The following is a 27,819-nucleotide window of genomic DNA, read 5'->3' as shown; positions in this document are numbered from 1 at the left end:
ACAGCACGCAGAAAGAACACACACTCATCCGAACATCTCATCACAGCACACAAAGGAAGAACAGAGAGGGGCGGGGGTGGCGGAATTCCAGGCACCAAAGGGATCAAGACGTTTAATATCTACTACAGATGTAGGGTGGGATTCCATAAGGGTTGATACCATTAGAGATTTAGAGTAGTCCCTCCACCACCTTTCACATCAGCCTCTGGCTAGTGGATGTAATCTGCTATTTACTGAGTGCTCAGCACATTTTTCAAGCCCAGAGAGATCTACCTATTTATGAACTCTACCTTCTGTACATATTGATAGTAATTAAATTACATTAGAGAGCAGCAGGTGGCTCTAATTCTAAAGAGCATAAAGACTAATTAATAAAGACACAGATCCCAAGGACCCATGTTTGAATATAAATTGAAAAATTTACAAAACATGTTAATCATTTTCTGGTTGATGAAACATATGTATACCACAGAGGCTCTTAATTCTTATTTCACTCTTACTTCTTGAGAATTTCTTTTCAAGGCAATTTCCACTACAGTAAATTCTGTGATGTTTAAGACAGTTATCTTTACATTCCACATATCTCTATTTTGCTTTCTTTGTAAGCAGCTGAATCTGTCAACAGAGGTACTGATGTAGTATCATGCTGTCTGTTTTTGACAATGTCAGTGACATTTGATCCATTACCCCTGTTATATGGTCAGCTGTGTCCTTGCTATATTGAACAAGTGGTGGATTAAAACCATTTATACACACACTGCGGTACAGACCCTCAAAATTCAGCAGTAGCACTCCTTAAAAGTGTATATGTACATTTCTAAATGAAAGAGAGATCTAATTGATTTTTAAATTATTTTGTTTCTCTTTTACCACTCAGGGAAAAAATATATACTAACATTTTTAAAATTGTTACATTAAATGGAAGAAACAGTGCATTATATTCACAGAATGTTCTGGTTAGTGCAAAATATATTTTGACAAATAGATATTTAATTTATAAACAAAGCTCGTCTCTTTCACAAAAAAGCTAAAACTATTACAGGGTGTAGGGGTTGGGGAAGGCTTAAGTGATCAGTTTAATATATTTTCTTTCAAGTCCCCACATCTTGAAATCTACAATATATTTAGACTATAGCGTTTTCAAAGTCAACTGACTTCTATTCTGAATCCTGAAGTCTTGACCACTGAAGCCAGTGGTTTTTTTGCCCAAGTAAGAATTGTTGCAAATTGCAAAATCATAATGCTAATGATCTGATCTAAAATGTATGTTCAATTCATGCAAAATAGAACATTTTACTGGACTATGAACTGCAATAGAGCAATCATTCCAGCCATGAAAGATAATGTACATAATACTACTTTTTTGAAAGAATATTACTTAAAAACATGTATGTTCAGTATATTTAAAAACAGATCCAATTTCCCTGAGGACTACTATAAGTAATTTTAAAAAAATGCTTAACACACAGTCTAGTGTATTAGTAAAAGTATTTTTCTGAAATAGGCTTCAGCAATTTTTTTTAAACTGCCTAAACTAGAATGTCCTAATCTCTAAAAGGATTGATGTGAAAGTGATCCTTTTAAAAAATTAGATGGATAAATGAAAGTGTTTGGTGAATGTCAAGTTAGACTGAAGAAATTCTTGTTGACTGACCACTGCATACTAGCATTACTTTGTGCAGCTGATCAATAGATATTACCTTTAAAAAGACAGGCAGAAAAAGAAGCTGCATCATATTTTTAAGATGACAAGGTGAGATGAAATTGTTTCATTCAAGGCTCAATTTTATTTTTTTTCTTAGTCCCATTCCCCAGTTAGAACTATTCTTTTGGGAAAAAAATTATATTCAAATGATCATAAACTTAAGTTATACAGCTTTTAGCTTTGTCTTTCTACCCTTTCAAGTCAATCACTTTCAATATGTAAATGAGAGATTTTTTTGGTCCCATTTTTCTAACTATAAATTATAAAATTATGCCACAAGTATTCTAATTACTAACACAAATCATAAAATTGTACCAGCAGTGAACTCATCAGGAATCCTTACTATTTTTGACAAATATCCATCATTGCAGATGGACTTCAATCACATACTAGGGTCTCCTGGCCTGAAAACGCTGAGCGTAACACAAAGCAAAAGCATGCTCATGTCTTAGAATTTCTCCTATATGAGGAAGGCCCATCTTCTGTCTCTTCCCTTTCCTCATAAGCTTGCTTCCTTTTCCCTTCAAAACCTTTTATCAGCTGCAACATTCAATGCTCACAATAGTGCCATCTGACACTACAAGAAGAGTTTCAGGGAAGGAAGAAGGGAAACTCTAAGGATGGGAGAGTCAAGGAGTAGGAAAACAGTAGGTAGGCAAAGGGAATACTGATATGGAGGAAGAGGTCTCTACTTCCTTGTGAATCTACATTCTAATACTCCTAACTTTCATAATTTGTTTTCATTTTCATAATAGTCAACTTTCCATTAAATGTGGATTTAATTACATTTAGATATGCCTTAAGCATAACAGCATTTTTCACTGATGATTGGCTTTTATAGGAATAATTATACTGCTATTAAACAATGCTAAAAATACACTCTGCATATTACATATATTACATTTACAACTTATAATGCACACAAACTGGCAAAAATAATTATGCAGTAACGATTTCCTTTATAAAGGAAGAAAAAATGAATAAGCGTATTTCTTTTAGTTATTGTGAAAATCAGACAGATAATCAAGAAATCTACTAGCTACATTGCCCATAAAACCCTATAAAACAAATGCTCCAACCATTGGATGCTCCCAAAATAAATGTACTCTTCTTCATACGGGTTTCTGTCAGCATGTCGATCAGATTTTTCATAATGTAATTTACATAGGCTTCTAGTCAATAGAAATAAATATAGTTTTCTTTTAAACCCTCACAAAATCCATACACAGCTCAATCAAGTCACACAAACTAAAGGTAACTTACACAATCTATAAATTGTGGTATCCTAGTTGCTTTGATGGTATGTTAAGAAAATCTTTTAGCTATTTAAATTCTGAGGATATTGAATATTCTTCATTTTTAATACACAGCATGAAAGGTGGCATGAAAGGAAAGATTCAATTCAAGAGAGCAATACTGTATATTTTGCATATTTTTATGGTCAGTCATAATATATTTTGAACTAAATAAACCAGAACTCTTTAGACTTCATCAACTTTGCCTACAATAAAATCTAACAGTGGTGACAAGTTATGATGGTACTGTAGCTCTTTAACATACTGTAGTGCATGGATTTAAAAAGTGCTTATTTGTTCAAAACCCTCAATATCATCTATAAGTCAAATAGTGAAAGATTAAAACATCACGAAGTCAATTCTTTAAGTAACCATAATTGCTAAGAAATAAGCCATTTTATCTCACGGGCAGTAAACTGAACATACCAGATCTTGCCAGATTTAAGACACTAGCTGAGAACATGTATAATGCAAAATAAATGAAGGAGGTAAAATTTGCTCAGTAATAGGAATTTTCTAGCAAATATAATTACAGAAGACACAGCCCTTTTGTTTCTGTCTGCAACTATTATAGTACTATTTCTCTGCTTGTGAATCATTGAAATGATTTCAGTTTCTCAAAGGCTTCTGAAATAATTACTAGTTATTTTTCAAACCACACATCTTCATATGGACCTGACTACACTGGAGAACTTATCTTGTCAGAGAACCTATTAACAAGAATAAATTAATTCTCTCAACATGTTTATATTCTAATATAACAGGAGATAAATGGGGACAGAACAGGAGATCCCATGTTAATTAATTATATGTTTGCTACACGTGGATCAACTCCACATGTAATGATAGTTTTACAATTGTCTAGAGAGATCATTAGGGTTCCTTAGCTTCTTTTCCCAGTGGCAAGGTTTTAAATATTTTCAGTTGAAAGAGGTTGTTAGATAGCGATCAGAAGAATCAAGATACTGGATTATTACAACAACAGAGGCTGACTGTATCCACAGGTTGCAATTTTACAATTGGTGATTTCATAGATTAATAGAGGACATTTTTTTGCTTCGTAATTTAGCAGTCAGATCACAAATTGAGATTACTTACTGTAACTGGAGGTTCTTTGTGAAGTGTGATCTCTATCTTACGCCACATGTGTATGCATGCGTGCTATTTGTCTGAGTCTGGAAATTTTTCAAACCAGCGTCCACTGACTCATACATGCGCAGAAGCTTCCCTCATGCTCCTGATTGAGGGTATAAGAGACAGTGTGGGTCGATGCTTCTCCAGTTCCTCTTCTTACCACGATCCAACAGGATCTGAAGCAGAAGGGAAGGAGGGCGGGCATTGAAATACAGATAGAGACCACACCCTAGGTTACAGTAAATACCCTCCATTTCTTTTTCAAGTGATGGTCCCTATGTGTACTGCACACATGGGTGACTGGCAAGCAGTATTCAGATGGAAGGGAGGGTGCGAGGAAGATGGTAGCAGAGATGCTTGTAGTACTGCCATTCCTACAGCTGCATCTGCAGTTTCAGCTTGAGTCAGAGTGTAGCATGTCATGAATAGGTTGACAAAGCTCCAAGTTGTCACTCTGCAAATCTCCTGCAGTGGAACATCTGATAACGACGCTCTGAAGGCCACGTGTGATCACATGGGGTGAGCTATAATACTCCCAAGGAGGAGGGTTCTGTTGTAGGACGAAGAGCTATAATACCCCCAGGAGGAGGGTTCTGTTTGTTCTTTTGTAGCATTCTAAGATGCATCTTGAAGCCCACTTAGAAATCCTCTGAGGGGATATGAGTTGTCCATACAATCTTTCTGCTATAACAACAAAGAGTCTCAGAAATTTTCTAATGGGTTTGGTTCTTTGCAGTTAGAATGCCAAGGTGTGCCTGACAATGAGGGAGTGACGTCTCCTGTCTTTGGAAGAACCATGGGGTTTCAGGAAAAATACAGGTAAGTATAATGATGTAGAACTCAGAAACAATCATGGGAAGGAATTTTGGAACTAACCTAAGGGAGATCTTCTCTTTGTGAAACACTGTATAAGGAGGATCTGCCATCATGGCTCCTTGCTCACTAACCCTTCTAGCCAAAGTGATGCCGTTAAAAACACCAGCTTCATGGGTCATGTTGCCACATTGTGATAGTGAGTCATGGCACACATTGTGATAGTTTCAAAGAGCAGACCTGTGAGTGTTTACAGAACAAGGTGAAAGTCCCATTGAGGTGTAGGTTTAACAATTGGTGGGAAGGTCCTGATCAAGCCCTTCATAAATCGTATAGTAGCCAGTTATGTAAAGACAGAACATCCCTCAACCAGAGAGAGAAAGGCACTAATCACTGCTAGGTGCCCCTACAGTGAACTAGGGGCCAGACCAGAACTCTTTGAGGAAAGGAGATAGTCTAGGATAACTAGAATGCCCACAATATGAAGTGAATATTGGTGGCGATATGCCCAGGCCAAAAAGTGACACTATTTAGCCAAGTAGCAGGACCTAGTAGAATCTTTTTCACTTTGGTTAAGGATTTCCAGAACGGGGTGGAGCATTGTCATTCTATTTCTGACACCCATCCAAACACCAGGCTGTGAGGTGGGGTGAGCCTTGGTTGGGGTGCTTGATTTTCAAGATTAGGCGGTCTTAAAATAGGCAGATCATGATATATAGGTGTGTTAGGAATTCTGAGAACCAGAACTGTCTGGACCTGTAGGTGCTAAGAGGAGGATGGTGGCTCTGTCACTTTGGAGCTTCTGTTCAACCTGTGGTAGTTGGGACAAAAGGTATATCTGACATTATTCATCCAGTACAGCAGGAGAGCATGACCGTGGGAACTGCAGCCCTTGACTCTCCTGGAGTAATACATGGAAAGCTTTCTATTCGTCTGAGGTGCAAAGAGATCCCTTTAATGGAATACCCCATTGTGCTAATATGTTGTTTAGAACTGTGTGGTGGAGCTCCCATTTGTGGTCTACAGAGAAGCTTCAGCTTAACCTGTCTGACAGGAAGTTGTAAATACCCGGGAGGTATGCAACTTGTTTCTGATACATCATCTCCGAAGTCTGACTGTTTCCAGGTTGAGAGGATGTGATCTTTCTCTTCCCTGCTTGTTTATATATACCACTGTGGTGATATATGTTATTTTTACATGGAGTAAGCATATGAGGGAAGGAAAGGCCTTGCACGCAAGGTGGACTGCTCTCAGTTAAAGTCAGTTTATGCGTAGCCCGGTCTCTTTTAAAAACATAAGAACGGCCATACTGGGTCAGATCAAAGGTTCATCTAGCCCAGTATCCTGTCTTCCCACAGTGGCCAATGCCAGGTGCCCCAGAGGGAATTAACAGAACAGGTAATCATCAAATGATCCATTCTCCTGTGTCCCATTCGCAGCTTCTGGCTAACAGAGACTAAGAATATCATCCCTGCCCATTCTGGCTAATAGCCATTGATCGACCTATCCTCCATGAACGTTATCTAGTTCTTTTTTGAACCCTGTTATAGTCTTGGCCTTCAAAACATCCTCTGGCAAGGAGTTCCATAGATTGACTGCATGTTGTGTGAATTCACACAGGGTCCAGGTGTCCTGAGCAGTGTGGTAGTCCAGGTGAACACCCCACCCTGGAAGGGAGGCACCTGTAAGAATGGTGGCCCTTGGTATGGGAGGGTTGAAGAGAGTTCCACCATGAATTTGTCATAACTCTGGTGCGAACTGTGACTTTGGAGTCAATGCAATCTCTGTGTGGTTGGTAGGTCAAATGGAACCAAGCTTGCAGGCAAGTGAATCTGGTGAATGGCATCATGTAGGTGCATGCAGCCATATAGTCTAACAGAGAAAGACACTGGCGCACCATAGTTTGCGGGTGATGTAAAAGATCAGATTGCTCACTGTGTAAAACCTGTCTATGGAAAGAAATGCTCTTGCAGAGACTGAGTACAGCCATGCTCCCATAAAAGTTATTGTCCTTGGGGGTAACAAAATGTACTAACACCTAAAGGAAAGTACTGAAGAGGTCCCATTGCTGACATGACTTCCTGATGAGATCAGCCCACTAAGAGCCAGTCATCCAGGTATGGAAATACTGTATAACCCTGGTATTGAATCTGGGCTGTTACCACAGGGAAAACTTTAGTGTATACCCTGGGGGCTGTAGCGAGCCCTCAGGCGAGGAAATGAAACTGATAGCGCTCTTGGCCAATGAAGCACAGAAACTTCCTGTGAGACAGGTCAACATCTTTATGGACATATGCATTCTTCCTGTCAAGAGCTGCAAACCACATTCTCTCATGAAGGGAGGGGATTATAGATGCCAGCGCAATCATCCTGAATTTCAGCTTTCGAATAAAGATGTTGAATTGCCGAAGTTCCAGGATGAGTCTCCACCTTCTGTCTTTTTTGGAGATTAGAAAATATGGAGCGTAGAACCCTTTGCCTTGATACTGAGGTGGGACACACATTCTATTGTCCCCCAGCGTAAAAGGCATTCCGTTTCCTGTTGATCAATTGGTGAGAGCGCTCTCCGAAAAGGGATCAGGAAGATGGTTTGTGAGGAGAGAAGAAAAGAAACTCTGTGGAGTATCACTGATGGATAATCTGCAGGACCCAACTATCTGTGGCGATCTTGTTCCAGTTGTGGGCAAAGAAAGTAAGATGGCCTCCAAAGATGACAGAAGAGGAAGTAGATGCCACTGAGGGTCTCGACCTGCATGTCAAAAATGACTGTTGGCCTGTGGTTGGGAGTAAATAGAGGCTGTGGCAGTACAGAGAGCCACAAAACGGGATCTCTGAATTCTCTGTCATTTATGCAGAGGCTCAGGTGGACATATGGAGCATGCCACAGGGGTGGTCATGCTCTAAAGGGCTGTCTCTAGTGTTTCCTCTGGGGAGGCTGGAGTGTAAATCCCCATGAATTTCAGAATGGATCTTGAGTCTTTTAGAGAGTGCAGGAATTCATCCATCTTTTCATTAAAAGGTTGGATTCACTGAAGAAGTAGTCTTGGATGGTATTTTGGATCTCTCTAGGAAAGCCTGATGACTACACTCACGAGTCCCTTCATGTGATCAGTTCTGTGGCCAAACTTCTGGACACTGTATCTGCAGCACCTATTGCAGCCTGGGGAACCAACTGTGCCACTAACCTCATATTTTGCTAATAAAACTTAATAATTAGCTATACAAAATTGAAGACCTGCAGAAGAGAAGACCTTCCTACCCAGGAGGTCCAGCCTCTTTAAGCCCTTATCTGTTGGGATGATTTCTGGTAGTGCAACCAAGCTCTTTCCATAGCTACCTGTATTACCAACAAATTGGGGCAGGATAGGAAAAAAGTCAGCTCCTTTGGCAGGAACAAAATATATATTTTTGGTATACAGTCACAAGATGTTGGTATGTGCCAAACTGCTAAGGTCAGTACTAATATAGATATATTAATTGGGAGGGCCACCCTGGTTGTTCCCTGTGGTTGCAAATTGTCCAAGAGATGGTGTTAAGGGTCCTGGATCTTCTGATGAGATCTTCAGATTGTTAAGAGATCCTTTGCAACAGATCCTGATATATTATGATGGTGGCCATCTGATGAAGAAGGCAATGAAGGAGCGATGTCGTCATCTGGAAATTATGAAAAGGCACCCATCGGAACTGCTGGTACAAATGGAACCGGTTCCAGCTCTTCCTGCTTATACATGAATGGAATCATCTGACGAGAGGTGGAGGAGCTGTATGACTCCTGAAAGGGGTCTGGGCACCTGCCACAAGGATCCGGGCATTGGCTACAGGGATCCCAAGGGCCCCAATATGGAGGTCATGGTGACCCCCAAGGGAAATCGGTACCAACTATCCCTGGCGGGGAGGGTCATATCTGGAAGGATGGTAAGTATAGCTTCTCAACCATCTTCTGGGACCAGAGAGGATTTCCCCCTACTGGAATTAGGTGGGAGGAACAATACTATACTATAACTAATAAGCTAAGATATAAAACTATGTACAAACATCTTACTTTATACAGGTTATGCACAGAGTGAAGAAGGACATGATTCCAACTTAGAATATGTCGCAGTAATAAGGAACTGGGTAGGCATCGACCAAAACTGCCTTGGGGAGTATGAGGGAAGCCACTGCGTACGTGTAGGTCAATGGACACTGCTTTGAAGAATTTCCAAACTGGGGTGGATGGCATGTATGAGTACTCATAAGGAATATACATAGGGACCATCACTCAAAGATGAAGTTAACATTGTCAGGGCATAATCAACAAGTATCCCATCCCTGGAAGCAATGTATGCAAATTTTCAGCCTGTAATATCAAAGTTTGTCTTATGCAATGATCTTTCTCATGCAACAAAACCTTTTTCTTTTTAGCAATACTTGTAACCAAGTACTTTAGGATAATTGTTGCTTGACAGTAAATTTTATCCTAATTTATAATTTCAGATTCTACATTTATGTTAAATATAAAAGATCATTAGCTCCAATTCACAAATATACAACACATTCAAATACACATTCAAATTATACTTTCTTGGGAAAGGGTTCTTAAATAGTTTTGCTCAAATTCATGTTCCCTCCAAGCGCACACTAGCCTAAAGGATTTAAAAGGAATGGGACAACAATGGGAACATAGTAGTGTTATTAAATATATTCATGCTCACCTGCTGTTATGTCATCATCAACAAGATCATGCTCTTCTTCCTGAACTTTGGCTTCTGATCCTGATGAATCTGGACTTGCACTACCAGTCTGAATGGCTTCCACTGTCACTCCAGCTGAAACAAATTCAGTCACATTAAAAAAATGACTATTTTGTTTTTAGTTGATTTTTTTTGGAATTTATAATCACAAACAACCTTAATTTTCTCCCACGAGGAATTGCCAATGCTTTGAAATAATATCTTTATAACTCTTTCTGATCAGCACTAAGGAAAGTTTCTTTTCAAAAAAATTTCAAATTTTCCTTTTATATCAGCAGATAAAAGCAGGTTTAATATTGAGATTTGGAGACAAAATACAGACAAGTTTAGCCTCCTTTAAAATATATTAGTATCAGATTTTTTTTCTAAGTGTGACAAAATGGTATACAATTTTCTATGAATATAAACACAGGAATGATTTCTCCTAAAGAGAAACATTAAAGGCATTTATATATTTCTTGTACATCTGATGCACTTCAACTATAAAAAGGACTGGAGATTTACATGGATAATGAGAACATTGAAAATTACATCAGAAAGAATTTTTAAAAACTAGAGTTTGTAAGGTGTGTGGAATCTCATGCTTCAGAGCACGACAACTGGTGGCTAATTTATAGTTTCAAAGAAATATCCTTTATGGGCAAATTATTCAGTAATTGCTCACGTCATGATTTTTTGGGGGCGGGATTTTTTGGACTAGTATCTGAAGCCATTGCCAAAGGCAGGACACTGGATTAGACAGACCACTGGTCTGGTTGTATACAGCAATTCCTATGTCTATGATGAAAAACAAAACAGGACAGCCCCACTGTGGTATACTCTTGTGTAAAAAAACATTTTACACACACATACAATTCTGTGTCAAAATATTAGTTCAGCTGTCATTATAATATGATCAGGGGCACCTGAAAAAATGAATTTCTAAATCCAAAGTACAAGAAAAAGATTTCTCCATAAGTGGTTGTCCTTAAATTGAAGGAATGGAGTAGTGAAAGAAAGTAATGAAAAGACAGAGAACGGAACATACAGCCAAATCAGTAACAGTTACTAGTATCACTTTGCTAAGCCTGCTAATAGTGATCACGTGAAGACCACTTAAATTACTAGCTCTGCAACACAGTACATTATTAAAAAATAAAGTTTATAGTTTTATCTTACCACTATCGCAACTAATGTACACCACAGTTCATAATTTTAACTCTGCTCCTCTAGGGATGTGAGCATTTCAATGATTCCTTTACCAGGCTATCCATTCCGGACTATCCTTCAGCGGTCTCTCTGGCACACACCCTTCATCATAATATCCCCTTTCCCCCGCAAACGTTATTAGTTCCCCTTGTGATGAACCATGGGGAGTTTGTCAGACAGAGGTGCTGGCTTTGTAACTGGTGCTACTTTTTAAGGGCTCTCTGCCCACCAGATTATCCCTATCCTTACACTTTTTAACATCTAGGTCAAGAAGGAAGGCTAGGACTAAAGAGAAGTGATAATTGCACTGACGGACATAGAAGCAGTATTGCCAAATACATGCATTCAAAAGTCAGGAATTGGTTTCCCCAAATCATGAAATGGGCTTAAATATAATGAGATTTTAGTGGGAAAAAATTCATTTGCCTGCTAATTTTTGAGCCATTAAGGGGAAACTGCCCACACCCAATTTGAGAGTGATCATTTGACATTCCAAATTCAACCATAAATGCAAAAATTTGAGCCTCTCCATTTGGCTGTTGGGAAATGACTCTACTTAAGAACTCTTAACTCTATAGTGAGTGAGCTGCCATTCCCCTCAGTCATCGCTATCCAGTGTCTTCCCAAATCTTCCCTGCTGTCTCAGATCAATTTTGTGTAGATACATAATTGTTTTAATGATGCACATCTACAACAAAAAACTAGAAAGTCTCACAGATTTCAGATAGAAACTCATTGCAAACACTCCCAGTTAATAATCTATTACACAAAGCTTAACAAAAACTACACAGAAAACTCAAAACCCATAATAAACTTTTGTAGAATTTACAACAGAAAAGATCAACATGTAGGAAACCACCTTCCCTCCCAGGTATGCATGCCCTAATTTCAGCCTCTTTTGAGAAGGCAACCTTAATTATGGAGTCACAATCAAACCCTCCATAAAGGAGCACCACCCCATACCTATTATGCTATATAAATAACCATAATAACCTATGCACTGAACAAACAAAAACATGCATGAATATACATCTCTACTGAGCCAGAGAACACATTGGTCCTCTGCATAAAGGCAAACAAATAAAACCACTCAGCAACAAGAAGCTTCATAAATTCCATCTTCTGCATGCAGCAATCTAGAATATGGTCCACTTATTCCTAAGCACTCTATGCAGAACCCACTTCCTTAGATTAGGATGTCATAAGGCACAGCAAACATGTTTGATGTATCCCTCTACATGACTCTTAAGACCCCAGGGCTAGGCAGTGTCTTCAATTCTTCCATTTCTTTTCCCATCCCAGGAAGAGGATAGATTTGAATGGTTGCTTAATCCTGAAAAATGCATTAGAAAGCCTCTTCTGAGATGGAAGCTCCTCCTCAAGTAAGGTACAATCTCTGTGGGTGTATAACTGATAACTGTAAGTTATCAGAAGCTCATGGTACCATGGCCCTAAAAGGTAACTTTTTATTGGATAGCACCCTTAATGAATACTGGTTTGCATAAGCATTATGGCAACCATGAATCTGTCCATCACCAAAAGGAGGGTGAAGTTCCATTTGATATGTGCTACAATACCCTAGGCTTAACAAGGATAAATAAAAAGGACAACATTAAAAGAATGCCCAGGCATGTGTTGGTTTACATCAGATATATAAAAAAATATTTCTTCCGCTCAATGAAAATCTAGTAATCAGGAACATGTATTCCTGTACTCCAGTGCTTTCTAGATAATTGCTAAAAATAACACCTAAAAGTGTCTTAAATATGTCATAAAAACCTGAATGCATGTTCAAAATAAGCGAAATAAAATACTAAATCTAATGGAAAACTTATTTTACAATGAGTGATTTCACCAATGTGTGATAGCCAATATGTGTATTAATCATAATATTAAATATAGCTGTCTAAGCTATTTATCATTCATTTAAATACATTAATATTGTGCAATGCAATATTATTTTAGTTGTATTTTTCTGCTTTTATAACTGAAATCTTCCAAAAGTAAAAGGATCAAGCACACGAATGTTAACATACACCAAAGACCAGTTAGTGAGCAACAGGCTGGGGTGCTTTTGAGATCACACCCTCTAGTATGCACTGTGCTGAATAGACAAGCCCTAACTCCTTAGAGCCCAGTCAAGCTATCCTTACCTTGCCTGAGGCCTTAGTTCCTGGGCCGCTAACACAACAGGGAGTCCAGTTCCTCCAGCGACCAGGGTCACTTACTAGTTGCAACACTTCTTCCCAGGTGATGCCAGCTCATTCAATATCTGTCACTGTCTTCTACCACTTCTTCCTTAGCTTGTCTCACTTTCTTTTTCCTCCTTCAGATATCCAGTTCAATGCTTGCTTAGCATGTCTCCCATCTTCCATTCAGTGTACAGGTCCCAACCACCTGAACGTTCCCTCTTTGGTGATATTTTCTAACATGTACTGCTCAACCAGGTCCATTACTCTCATATACACTCTTTTTCTTAGCCACTATCGTCGGCCAACTCTCTGCTCTGTACAATCACATGGTATAATCTGACCTTTCATTTGGTGTGGAGATCTCTATTTGATGAAATGTTGTTCATCCTTCTGAAAGTGGTGTTTGCTTTTCCTAATATAGTATGAATATCTTTATCACAATCTCTTCCAAATGTCATCACTCTTCCTAGACAGCAGAACTCTTCTGTCTGTTATATTTCTTTTCTGTCCACATATACCTTTGCACTTGTTATCCAGTTTCCTATCTTCAAACATCTTTATTTTCTCCTTGTTTACTTTTAATCTAATGTTTGCCGCTTCCTGTTCTTGGAAGGACAACCATTCTGTTTCACTATGTATTCGGTAAAGCAAAGGTGAGTCACTAGTTTCTGTTACCCATTTAAACCTGCATGATGCCTTTTGTTCTTCATTTCATCATCCAGTCGACTGCTAATGCAAAGAGGATTGGTGATAACACACCCCCTTGTCTAACTCCACTCACAATATCAAACCACTCACACTGACCTGTATCTGATCTTGCTGCACATCTACTTCCATCATAATAAGAAATTTATATGTTGATAAGTTTATTTGGTATTGAGTAGCTCTTAACAATATTCCGCAGGATCTCACAGTAGACACTACTAAACACTTTTTAAAAGTTGGTAAGATGGGTTTTTGCCAAGCAGTAGCTTTTCTGATCATCTATCAACGACTGGATATCTGATCATAATATTGTCTACCTGGATGGAACCCAGCCTGTTTTTTTCGTAATATTTGATACACAGTTTTTTTCATTCTATTTAGCATAACAGTAGCCAATACTTTGCCCAGGACTGATAGCAGTACTATACCTCTCCAGTTTATGTATAGAGTAAGATCACCATTTTCTGGCAATGCCACAATGATACCATTTTTCTTTCACCCATATTTTGTTAGAGTTTTGTTAGATTTCAATCAAAATTTTGCTTCCTGACTTTAGTACCTTTGCTTGAATTCTGTCAACCCCAAGAGCTTCCCCATTTGAGGCCTTTCGTAGTGTTATTGGTCTTTTTATTTCTAACTTAGCACTGGCATTTTTCTAGAACCTGTGCATGATCTGGACAGTTTAATATAAAATGAAAATATTTTTTCCATTAGTTGACTTGTTCTTCCCGCATTTTCAACATCTATCCATGAAAATCCTTGATAGTCATCATCTGTGACAGTCTGGTTTTTCCCGAGAGATCATGCACTATTGTATAGAGCTGCTTGAGGTCTCCCCTCTTAGCTGCTTTGTAGGCCTCTTAGCCTTCTCCCGAAAAAAGGCATTTCTATCTTGCCTTCATCTCTTCTCTTTTTCTCTGTATCTTTCATCTCTGTCTAGGAGTTCTTCCTGTGTCTTGCACTGTTTCTTTTTTGCCTTCTGAGCTTTTCATTCATCAGTAATTGCCCATGATCCAGATGTAATCCATACATCTTTCTTCCGCCTTCTTTGGAAGTCTACTATTTCCTCTGCTGTCTCAACTACCATCTTCTACCAGTTTGATCATCTGTCTTCCAGACTTTCTTAACAGCCTAGTCCTGTAAACCACGGGAAAGGTTGCTACAGGCAATCTGGAATCTGAGCTATTTTTCTTTGTCCTTTGTCTCTATTGCTATAACATTCTTTTCATCTGTCTTAGTGCTCTTTTTGAGTTTAAGTTGTAATGTGGCCACTAAAAGAATGTTCTGAGCCCACATCTGCTCCTCTGCTGACTCTGACACCCCTCAAAGACACACATCTCTTAGACAGATATACACACATGCTCTATCTGATTGAAAGTCACACTGACTGGTGATCTCCATGTGAACTTGTTTCTCCTCTTGTGTTGGAAGAGATTGCCTCCTATTGCTTGGGTGTTTGTGCCACATAGATTCAAGAGCTGTTCACTATTATTAGTTTGGATATCTTCCACTGCTGTGTCCATGACTTCTTCCAAACCAGCATAGTTGTTGCCGATTTGTACATTGAAATTACCTGTCATCAGCATAATGTCATGATTAAGCATGACATCCAATACTTGCTGCATCTGCTTGTAGGATGTATCCTTTTCACTGTCACCTGCAGAGTTTGTTGTTGCACATACCTGGATTACTATACACTTGATATGTCTTCCTTACAGTCCAGACATTGCTAGTCTGTCACTCACTGGTTCCCAAGCCAGCAGGGTCTTCACTGAGATGTCATTTAGCATCATTCCTCCTCCTCTTTCATGCGTTCCTCTTCGTAGCATCATCTTGCCACTTCTTGCCCATTTGATCTCACTGATGCCAATATGTTCAGATGTGTTTTTTTCATTTCTCATGTAAACTGCGCCAGATTTCCAGTACTATACGAAGTACTTACATTCTGTGTGCCTACTTGTTACAGATTTGATAGTCAGGATTCAACGTCTCGAGATCTCAGCTTTCTTTTTGCTTTCACTGAGATGTGTTATATTTGGATTTTGAGCTCCATCTGCACTCTTAAGGTTTGATTTAATGGAATTGTTTTTGTTGAAGGAAGGCTGTATCTCAGTGATTGCAAAACCAATTGCAGGACCCTCCTCTTTTATCTAAGCTTGGGAGTGAGCTGAATCAAAACTCCAATTGAAATCAATGCAAAAAGATGCATATAAACTGTTAGAACTATATTAATTTTAAATCACTAATGATTTGTTTTCTTTTGTAGGGATAATATGGATTATCATTCATATTTAAGCAAATTAAATAAATTCATTTTTAAAAGTTTTATTTCTTCAATTTCATACAATTGCATCTTTCAAAATTTCTAATTAAAACACAATGGGGTAATGATTTGATATATATAATTATCCAAATTAATTGGGTTTTAACAATGGGAACATGAGAATGTCTGCAGTTTATTTTCAGACAGAGGGTTTAAATTGATTGGAAACAGATTTCTGCAGTGACTGACCAGCACTGCCCCACATTCCCTGCAATCCTTATGACAGACAGACTGCCTGCCTCACATTAATTCACTTCACACTATTTCTATCGATCCACAGCCGGTTTCCTAGTCTCTTTGCACACACTGCCTGTCTGGCTGCCTACATTCACATCAGCACATACACACGAAGGCATAGAAAGATAACCTTTTGCTTCCATTAAAGACACAGTCTCCATTTTTCTATGTACAATAACATCAGAGATTTAAAATATACCAGCCTCTCTGTTGCCTAGATCAAATATACTTGGACAGTATGTCCATTGTATAGTCTGGGAAATGATCATTTCAACATTTTAAGAAAAGTTATATTGGCCAATGAGAAAATGGAAATAATGGGACAGAAGGTATATATACAGTATGCAGCTAGAGAATCCCTTAAAAATGGAATTTAATTTGAAGAACCTATATCATACTGAAGACTAAAGCTAACCATCAACATATTTTTATCTTTAAATATAAATAAAGGAAAACAGCATTTTCTTAAAAAAATACAATAAAAAAAATACTATGCTTGCTCACAAAGCCCCTATTTGGGCAGAATATATTATAGACATTGGTGAATGCAACACTTGAGGTGTAATTTTTAGAAGTGAATATAAGAAACAGAAAATGAAGTTACTGAAAGTTTTTTAGCTGCACATTCTTATCACAGTGTAGAGGGGAAATGAAGAGCAGTAAAGCTCAAATATCTTCCCAACATGAAGAGCTCAAAATACATCAATGGCCAAAACCACCTCTGATACTTTTAATTCATGACTAGGGCTCTACCAAATTCATGATCCATTTTGGTAAATTTCACAGTCATAGGATTTTAAAAATCATAAATTTCATGATTTCAGCTATTTAAATCTCAAATTTCACGGTGTTATTTTAGGGGTCTTGACCCAAAAAAAAGATGGGGGGGGGGTTTGCAAGGTTATTGTAGGGGAGGTTGCAGTACTGCTACCCTTACTTCTGCACTGCTGCGGGAAGCGGCACTGCCTTCAGATCTATGCAGCTGGAGAGCAGCGGCTGCTGGCCAGAAGCCCAGCTCTGAAGGCAGAGCTGCCACCAGTAGCAGCCTAGAAGTAAGGAGGGCATGGTATGGTATTGCCACACTAACTTCTGCACTGCTGCCTGCCGAGCTGGGCCCTTAGTCAGCAGCTGCCACATTCCGGCCGCCCAGCTCTGAAGGCTGCAGCGCACAAGGAGAGGTGATAAGGTATGCTATTGCCAGCCTTAATTCTGCACTGCTGCTGGTGGGGCGCTGCTTTCAGAGCTGGGCACCCAGCCAACAGCCGTTGCTCTCTGGCCACTCAGCTCTGAAGGCAGGCAGCAAGTAAGGGTACAAATATTGTGGAAACCCCCCCTCCCCCAATAAGTTTGTGCCCACCCCCTGCAGCTCCCTTTTGGGTCAGGACCCCAACTTGAGAAACACTGGTCTCCCTTGTGAAATCTGTATAGCATAGGGTAAAAACACACAAAAGACCAGATTTCACAGGGGGACACCAGATTTCACAATCTGTGATGCATTTTTCATGGGTGTGAATTTGATAGGGCCCTATTCATGACATACACCTTTACAAACGTTCCTGTTTGATTTGCAGTCAACAAGCTGAACACACCAATTTTAGATCCAGAAGGCCAAAATAAAACAGGATTAATTGTATAATCTACAGTTTGTTGTGCAAATTAAGGCTAATCCATCCTAACACCTGAATTCTAATACATTTACTGCAGAAGCAGCATAAGCAGGTACTGGGAGATGCAGGAGATAAAATGGGAGCCTCGGAGACCCCTTTCCTAGAAATCCTCCTCACTAACCCCACAGAATTGCAGGGAGACCCCTACTTTGGGTGAATTAAGCCCTGGGGCCATCCTTCCTCTTCCTCCATCCTGTGGCTTCAGAGAAAGAAAACTGCAGGAAAGAGCCAGCCAAAGACTAGAATCAGCAGCATCAGCTCAAGCAGAGACCCTGATGTCTTCCATGCATTTTTTTCCACTGTTAACTGGACATTCTTTCTCTGCTCATTTGCTGTTTGTTCCAACCACCTCCCTGCTCCCTTCTTTACAGTCTATTCACTCAGCCTCACTGCACATCTGCCTCCCCTGCCCACCTTCTCTGGCCGCTTCCCTTCACTGTCCCCCCTTTATTCCTTGTCTTCCTGTTTAGTTTATCCCCTCCCAACTAACCTCCACCCCCCAAAAAATGTGTGGAACTATTTCCTTGTAGGCAAAGAAAGATGCCTAAAAGGTTTCCATTATTACTCATATTACCTGCTGTATGAGGGAGTTCTATTGGTATGGGGGTGGGTGGGACACAGTGCTAAATGCGTTCTCTAAAGCTGGAAGGAAAATTCAACAAAATGTTAACTGGGTAATAGGATAAAAGATAATAAATTCAACTTCAATATTTGGAATATATTTTTTTAAATTAACAGTATATTTTTTCAAAATAATTCAGTTCTACATGTAAGAAGCCAAGTTTATGCCACTTTTTTGGAATTTGTTGAATATTACTCTTGCTAGTGACAAATACTTTTATTGCTATAAGACACAAATCTCTTTAAACTTCCATAAAGGCACAGGTTTCTTTACAATTTTCATTTTATTCATCTCACTAGACTCCTTTGTTTGACAACAACAGATTATGGCAGCCACTTTACTAAACAAACTATTAATGATGATTACAGATAAGTATTTCAAAATGTGTTTGCAATTTTTATACTTAATTCTACTGTCAAATTCCCTTTTAGGGAAAAAAATTCATTGTACACACACAGGGATAAACGACCTGCCTGAAGATCTTACCACTTTAAAGGGCTTCTGAGTATATGTACATAACTTAAATTGGAATCTGTAGAGTGAGACTAATGAAGGGGAACTCCATTGCTCATTTTTATACCACTAGTTTAAATGCAAAGCAAACAGAAAATGGCCTCTAGTAATCCAGAGCTAGTTTCATAGATCACCAGTAACCAAAAAGAAATAATCTACATTTTAGAACAGGAAATATTAAATTTAAATAATTTAGCCCTCTGTAAAGTCCACAGTTTGACTGAGGAGGGAGATCATATATGGCTTATTATGCAAAAGATGACCAACTACAACAAAAAGGTGGGAAGAAGAATATGTCCGCAACTGGTTGTTAATTTTTTAACATTAGTAAAAAAGCTACTGTTCAAACATAGCTACTGCCGGAGAATCGGCCGGAGGGGGTGGGGGGCACTAAAATGGTTTCAGTAACCATCAATTTCAGACAAACAAAATAGGATCACTTTCTGACATGTCAGAACTCTGGAAAGGAGTATTATAAGCATTAAATTGCACTCATGCTGTCATAACACATTTGCAACTTCTGAATTAGAGACCAAATTCTGAAGGTAAATAGAATCAGAGAACAAAAGAGCAGAATCTGGAGACTCCCTGGAATCCTCTCAGGATATAGTCCCAGAAACCACAAATGCAAACTATCCAACAGCAGTGGGCCAGAAGGGAAAAAAAGTTTGGCCTAACAGCCCATCAGTAAGAGGTAAAGAAGCCACAAGTCAAACTTGAGAGATTTCATGTTGTGGAAGAGTCTCAGTGGATGGCCGCACTGTATCATCCAAAATGAAGAGGCCCAAGAATGACTGGTGGGTAAAGAAATACCAGCAGACTGAGTCATTCCTTGTGTGGCACAAAGGACCACAGATCCGTATATTAAATTATACCACAGCAGCTTAGTGGCTGAATCAACAAACATTTCAAGTGCTTCTTGAATCACTATTAAAATGCATTTTATTTAAAACAATTTGGCTCATGTATGATAAAGCTTTCCTTCCAGTTTATTACCAAGAATATTTGCATGAAAGAGAATCTTAGTTTCTAAAACTGCTCATCTGGTCCTGCTGTATATTCTCTACCTAAGTCAAACCTCTTTCTGTAATATCACAGTTGGTTACTTGAGAAATCAAAGAGGAAGATACAGTAAATATGATACACATGCATAATTGTTCTAAATAAAATGAAAAATATTCCTGTGGTCATCCACAATTCTTTAGAATGCCAGTGAAAAGAATTTCTAATAATGACAGTTTATGAAATAGTTTTGACCAAGGCCTTATTAGTATGTGTTCCGTATTCTTACTCAAACTCACTAATAATGAAATTCCATAAATCAGTAATGCATTTTAACTGTCTGGAAGGGATGCCTTTTTCCGTTCCACTTCCACAGTGAATACCTATTCCACACACTGATTTATCGCTGTCAGGGTGGCCTTACAACTGCACATTTTTATGGTTCTCATGTTAAGTAATCAGGCAACCAGCATGGGAAGATATTATGTATATTTCTGGCTTTACTAATATAAGGTGGCACATGATTACCCACAAAAATAATGAACTAATGTTGCGGAAAAACAGAAAACATTCTTTTCCAGCAAACCTTGAAACAATCAATATTTAGCAGAACCCTATGCCTCGCCTCAAGAATCGAGCAGGGGTTTATTAATTTATTATTTTCAAGATGAGAATGGTGGTGAAAACCATCTACTTTAAAAACATGATTAGCACCTTATTATGATTTTGAAATTGTAGTGTGAACAGGTTTTGAACATTAATGCCTATAAAGTTTACAGTATTTGTCAGTACAAATCTACTACTCAGCTGCTTGGATTTAAACATATTATTTCTCTCTTTTCTCTCAATGTAGCGGTTTTCTAGACAAATTTCTAACAAATTTCCTGTTAGACTCTTAGGTGCTTCTTCCTCACTGGTGATCCCAAAGTCCAAATAATTTAATTACAATTTATACCACACTAGAGACAGATAAAAGCTTCAGTCAATTACTTTCCAAGTATGCTAATAATACCAGATGCTAACTATAACAGGGTTTATTAGTATATTTTATTGTGTGACAATTCCGTACCCAAAGAATTTATATTCACCAAAACGGATTGAAAAAAATAACATAAAATAATGGAGGTCAGGGTATTGCATAAATATATGTGATGGCAGTAAGTTGTTACAGTTGAACATGTACAAGCCACTAGTGGCGCCACATAGATCTATCACTTCGGAGTTATATTTCTAATCCATGAAAATTAAAGAGTTAAATTAGCCAACATTTTATATTCTCTTTATTTTAATTAACAGCATCTAAGTAGATGAAGTAATTGGCTATATATTTAAAAATTTGGACCTTGTTTGTAATGCAGCTTTCTAAGTTACTTTCTTCTAACTTTCTACCACTAATCTCTGATTTAGTACTTCCCATACCTACTCTGGTACCTTCCCATTCCAAAAACACTTAACAAATCTTAACTTAAATTAAAACATTACAGCAAACAAACAAAAAAAGAAAGCAAAACAGTTTTAAAGATCTGCTTTCTTTATAAAACAATGTTTCCCTGGCACTACCTTTTGTCTATCCAAGCCAGAAGACAGACAGGAGGTCATGGATATGGTCATGGAGAGGCTGCATCTTTATTCACTTATAATATCTGGAAGTACCTGGCAACAAATTGTAGAGTGCAGGAAGGAGGGGATCAGCTTCCAAACCCGATATTTAGCTCCCTTTGAAGGAAAGGGATGCTTTCCTTCAAATCCTTTTCCAATCCATTTTCTGTGGTAACCATATCCATATCCTGCACTACACATCCTCCACAAATTTTATGTTATAAAGTTGCAATTTAATATTTAATCCCCCTACTCCACCCTACCAGGTCTCAGACCAGCTTTCAGAAGGCAAAAAATACATACCTTGCTTCAGCCAATCTGACAGTGAGAGAAAAACTCATTTCCAGCCCTCTAAGGAAAAGGGGCAAATAATGCAATGCCCACAGCATGTCAAAATGGAACCTGGTCCTTTTGCCAGTTTATGGATAGGTGGGTGGATGCTGCCAGTCCAATCCTGGTAAAGAGGGCCTATTCATGGCTGCATGGGATATAAATACCAGCCCCTGTTCCCTCCCCCTTCACTCTCCCCACTCCCACACTCCTCTGCTCAACAGGAAAGGCAATGCAGTGACCTTGTCCTGACCTGGCCCCAACTGCTTCCTGCCTTTCCTGTCCATCCCTGTAAACTTTTCCATACCTGATGTAAGGCAGCCCTTAAAGGGTTAATGCTCCTTTTCTTCCAGCTGGACAAACACCCACTCGCATAGAGGTTACAGTGGACACATCCTTAATATTGTTCACTCCCTCCCCATCATCCTCTTATAATTCACCAAATATTTACCTGTTTAAGGCCCTGGTACAGTAAGATACTTAAGCACATGCCCAATTTTAACAACATCCATATTTAAAGTACCTTCCTGAATCAAGGCCTAATGGGAGGCCCCAAACATGCAAGTAAACCCCTGCTTCAGAGCCCCACTGAACTAAAGTCTTTCCACATGGAGCAGATTGCAGGATCAAGGCATGTACCCTGGTTTTTAATACAGCTTTACACATCAATGTTTGGAGGGCGGAGGGGAATTTAAGTTTTAACATAGATTTCTATTCTGATATGCAATGAAGCCAACACCTTTTTTGGGGGTGGAGGTGGGGAAGAAAGTTCTCCCTGAATAGCCAATAACCCAGTGGTTAAGGCTTTCACCAAGAATGTGGAAGAATCAGGTTCAAGTTGCTGGTCTGAATCAACCAGAGAAAGGACTTCAAATTGGGTCTTCCAGGTGAATTCCCTAACCATTGGGCTACTGGCTAGTCTGGGGTCAATCTTTCCTTCTCCCTTGTTTTGATCAGAAACTCATGGACTCAACAAACCTTCCCAACAAAAGTTTAGTAAAATATGTGTTTCTGCAAAAAGTTTCAGTTTTATCAAACCAGAATTTTCTAACAAAATGTTTAGTCAAATGATTCCCAACCAGCTCTAATTATCACTGCTTTTTCCTTTTCTCTGATCCATCTTTGCACTGCCTAATAGAGGGGACTGTTTTGCCTAAAGTAATGTTCCTTTTGGCAATAGAACCTGCATCTTATTGAAAGAGTTTCCTGTTCAGGAAGTTCACAAATTTACACGGAAAACAGATTAATTACTGCAAAGGTAACAGATGACAAGGTTTGGACATTTACTTCATGGAATTCTTAGAATAGTAAATTACAATGTCAAATCAATGTTGTTGTTTTTCCTGAACTATATTCATATAATTTCACGTAAATATACTAGGACAGCTAACTTCAATTACACCAGCGAATCCCCACTGGCTTTAGAAAATCTACAACCCCACTGTTAAAATGCTATTCACATTACAGATATAACTTGACTTCATTAAGGCTGCATGGATATAATTGAGGTCAGAGTTTGTCCCTCTGTATTGTTATCAGTTTGTCTTTAAATTAAGTAGGTAAATTATGTGGTCTTCTGGGGGGAGACAACACAGGCTGTTGTATAATCTTTAGTTTAACACACGTTCTTTTAGTCTAAAAATGACAAACTGCTATTAAACTGCAGAAGAAATTCACTTTCATACAGTAAAAACATTGCAATGCATCTGTAGAAGCATGCTGTTATTCCAGTACATTACACTGATTAAATCTCACAATTCATTTTAAAGACTGTTCATATCAAACAAGACATTTAGATGGAGGAAAGGCTGAATTAGCTTAGGAAGCACTGGTCACAACTTAGAGCAGGGCTTTTTAAAGAATTAACTTGTAAAAAAACAAAAATAATGAAAAATAAGAAACAGTCTGACAGAGATCTAGAGAAATGCTATCTAAAATAAACGTTCAAAGAGTAAAACATTTGGCAGATGAAAAATTGTAGAACAGGAAACAGACAGGCATAGAGATAACATAGCAGTGTTGTGTATCCAGTACCAAAACCCTTAGCTGCCAGTCAAATTACTATAGTACATCCAGATACAAAATTATTACATAGAAGGAAAAAAGAATCAAAGGGACACTATTTTGTAATGGTGCTGTCGAGTGCTGTCAGTGAAAATATCAAGCAATATACAAAGACAACAAATTTTGACCTTTGTTGTCACAATAACTCTAGAATAGAAAAGAGAAAAAATCTGGATAAAATACAAAGGAAAATGGCAAAAGTGCTACTCAACATCTATTAAGATGTGGTACCAGTTAACACTATTCCATGTTTGTAGATCATGTTTTATTAATGAAAGCTGTGGTCATATGCCTTAAATCTAGAGTCTTGTGTTATGTTTTTATTCTATGCTGTCTGGGGGCAGATGGGAATGTCAGCAATGCCTGTTTTAAATATACACATACACTAGTTAGTGAAGGAAAACAGAGTGTTATATTTGTCATGTTATATATATATCTTGTTTCAGCAATGTACAACGTTTCCAGCTAATGTTAAAGTTGAATGGGTTGGCATTTTACAGGTCAGAAGGCACTAGATCCATCTAATTTTTTTAGTTCAGTTTGGGTTCTTAAATTTATTAGACAAAATAAACTTTGTTTTCAAAATACTGTTTTACATTTGTATGCTTCTGGCTCTTACTGCAATGTACAGTAGCAACCAATTTTGCGAATGAACAGTGAAATGCAACTCTCTACCATACAATTATTAATTAAAATGCAAAATTTGAGTGTGAAATCCTACAGTCCTTAACGAGGCAAAATTCACATGGATCCCCATTGTTTGTATGTTAATATTCACTTTAAATGTACTGAGAATACTACGGACATATCAGCAAATCACAACGGTTACAAAAGTATTAAATGCAACCATAATTTACTTGTAGCTGTGGCTCATGGAAGTGCAGTTTAGCTCACAATTAATAAATTATACTGTGATGCATGGCCAGAAAGGGTTAAACACCCTGCAGGATAAATGACTCAAATTCAACCCTTAAGGACATATGGAGAGATAAAGTTTGTGTTTTTGTGTATTTACATATATATATGGGTAGTGGTCAACAATGTAATCAACAGTCCCTGTCTATGCTGCATTCTATTAATTCAGAGATCAAAAGAACATCCTAGCATTTAAATGAACTGTAAATATTGCTGTACTCATCTCTCTTTGAAATGCAGAGCTAATAATCTGTGGAGAAACAGGCCATTGCCTTAGGTTAATTTGTATAGATAAATATCAGTGATGGCCCTACTTCAATATTACCCTAATTACCTGTTGTTCCCCAAGGGACTCCAAGTCAAAGGTGGCTTGTAAATGTATAAAGATTGTTGGGTCTCAAGCCTTTTTTAATCTCAGATCTGCTTAAGCTTCATCAGGGGAAGTTTGAGTCGCAAGATTGAAGTCCCAGTTGAGCTGGAAACACCCTGAATATGATATTGGACATTGGACTATAACCTCGGGACTAAATTCAAAAAGAGCTCTTTGCAACTACAAAGCTCACCATCTCTGTTATGTATCTGAACCTCAAGAATTGAACTCATGTCTGCATGTATATTGATCTTTTAACCATATTCTCTCCCTTTTGTTTGTTAATAAATGTTAGCTTAGTAAATAAGAATTGGCTGTAAGCATGTATTTGGGTAAGATTTGGAATATTCATTAACCTGGGAGATAATGTGTCCAATCCTTTGGGGTTCGTAGAACCTTTGCTTTTGTATGATGAAATAAGATTTTTGGAAATCTTCATCATATTTGACTTGGGTACCTGGATGGAGGCTTGAGGCTGGGTTACTTTAAGGGACAGAGTTGTTGGCTTCTGGGCAACCAGTAAGATAATTAAAAAGCTGTTTTGTGCTGGCTTGGTAAATCTAAGTATTGAAATATCCACCAGCTTTGAGGATTTTCTGTCTCATTCTTTGCAGTTCACCCTAGTTGAATAACCTCAGCTGGCCCCCACTGGGATCCTGGTCACATATACCTAGTGAGATTTTCTCTTACATATAATTTGACAGAAATGTAACATTTAAATTTGTTGTCTAGGAGTGAAATGGTAGGATCCGCCCTCCTTAGCGGGGATTCTCTTGCTGAGACTTCTACTGTTGAGGAGGATGTTGAGGTCAGACCTTTCCCACCCTTCCCTGTTGTTTGAGGTGTTCCTTGTAGAGGATAGGGCTCCCTTCCTCACTCTCTAATGTTGTGTAATTTTTAGCTTGCTAGGGGCCTTGCAGAGCGGTTCTCAAGCCCCAACTCTCTGGGGTACTATCCAGTTCTGCAAGGCAGGCAGGGGACCAGTAATACTTGTGCCCAGAACACCCAGACACCCCATGAATGAATACAGCAAGGTCTGGGAAGATCAGTAATCTTTGATCTACAACCAATATTTTTATTCAAGTCCTCCTGAATCAAAGCCACAGAGGACAGGCCTGGATGACTACAGAAAATGGCAGGAACTGTGATGTGCCAGAAACTTAACACGCCTCCTCCAGCAGATCACGGAAGCCTTCCAATACACTCCTTTCTTTCCTTCCTGCCAACGCAGAATGACTCACTGCAATCTATTTATTATTTTACAAATGTGTCTCTTATTCCTAACTCTTTCATTCAGTCCTTATACATAGGTTTTCTCTGCCTCTCGACCCATTCCACTTCAAGCATATCTCATTTTTAGATGGAATGACCAGAACTGGATCCCAATGTTCAGTGTTATGATGTACTATCACTTATATAATGTTATAATTTTTTTTCAGTATTGCTTATAATCCCATTCTTCACATCTTAACATTTTTCCTTTTGGACCACTACTGCACATTAGACAACTTAGCTGAGCTGTCCACAATGAAGCTCAGGTCTTTTAAGTGGCTTCCGTTAATTTAGAATCCACTGAGGTGTAGGAGTAGTTCAAATCATTCCTTCCAACAAGCACTACCTTGCATTTCTCAACAATGGATTTCATCTGACCAATTACCTAGCATCTTTCGGTCCCTCTGAAGATCTTCAGTCTTCTGTACTCTAGATTAAACTAAATAGTTATGTCTCATTTGCAAAGCTTTTCCATCTCACTTGGATCATTAATAAATACATTAAACATTAGCTTTGTAGAGATCCTTGGGACAATTATTCCTGCTTCTCATTTTTGTCTCTTAACTAGTACCTAATCCATAACAGATCTTTAGCTCATCCCTCTGACTTCCAGTTTTCTTAACAGCCTCTTGCAAGAGACATTTGATAGTGAAAATAAATCATAAAGCAGTGTTCCTTCATCCACTATTTTGTGGATAGGATCAAAGCATTCTAGGAGTCTGACATTGCATTATTTTCTTTTACAGAAGCCATGTTGGTTTGGTCCTTCCATATCATGTTTAACTAGGTGTTTTATAAATGCATGGTAATTATAGTTTCAATCAATTTACTTGTTATTAAATGAGGCTACTGGTCTGCCATTCCCAAGATTACCCCAGTACCTTTAAAGACAGGAATATCATTTATGATACCTGCAGTCTGCTGGTATAATAACTGGTTTTAATTAAATTGCATATTAGTGGTAGCAGCTCAGCCATTTCATTTTTAATTTCCTTCAGAACCCTTGTAGGAACATCAGCCAGCTGTGGTGACTCGTGAAATCAATGGGGTTCTGTACAGGTAAAATGATTCTGCTCAAGCAGAGTTCATTCCAGCATCCGGTTCTGAGTCCTCTTAATATTAAGCATATTAGCAGGCACA

At 38.4% G+C, this 27,819-nt stretch overlaps 1 protein-coding gene across 5 annotated transcripts in view; it reads right to left on the bottom strand.

Annotated features, from left to right (window-relative positions):
* Positions 1–27,819, bottom strand: part of WDR7 (WD repeat domain 7) — a 359,997-nt gene that overhangs the window by 193,642 nt on the left and 138,536 nt on the right. For all 5 annotated transcript variants that reach the window (XR_004376795.2, XM_032802575.2, XM_032802574.1 and 2 more), the window contains one exon: positions 9,642–9,755. Coding sequence is in view for 4 of the 5 variants with exons in the window: in XM_032802575.2 (XP_032658466.1) it covers positions 9,642–9,755 (114 nt within the window). In the remaining variant the exon portion in view is untranslated. The remainder of the gene's footprint in view (positions 1–9,641; positions 9,756–27,819) is intronic.

The sequence above is a fragment of the Chelonoidis abingdonii genome, chromosome 6 (assembly GCF_003597395.2).
Source record: "Chelonoidis abingdonii isolate Lonesome George chromosome 6, CheloAbing_2.0, whole genome shotgun sequence".
Taxonomy (NCBI): Eukaryota; Metazoa; Chordata; order Testudines; family Testudinidae; genus Chelonoidis; species Chelonoidis abingdonii.
The sequence above is the reverse complement of the archived record's forward strand: the minus strand, read 5'-3'. Positions and strand labels throughout refer to the sequence as shown.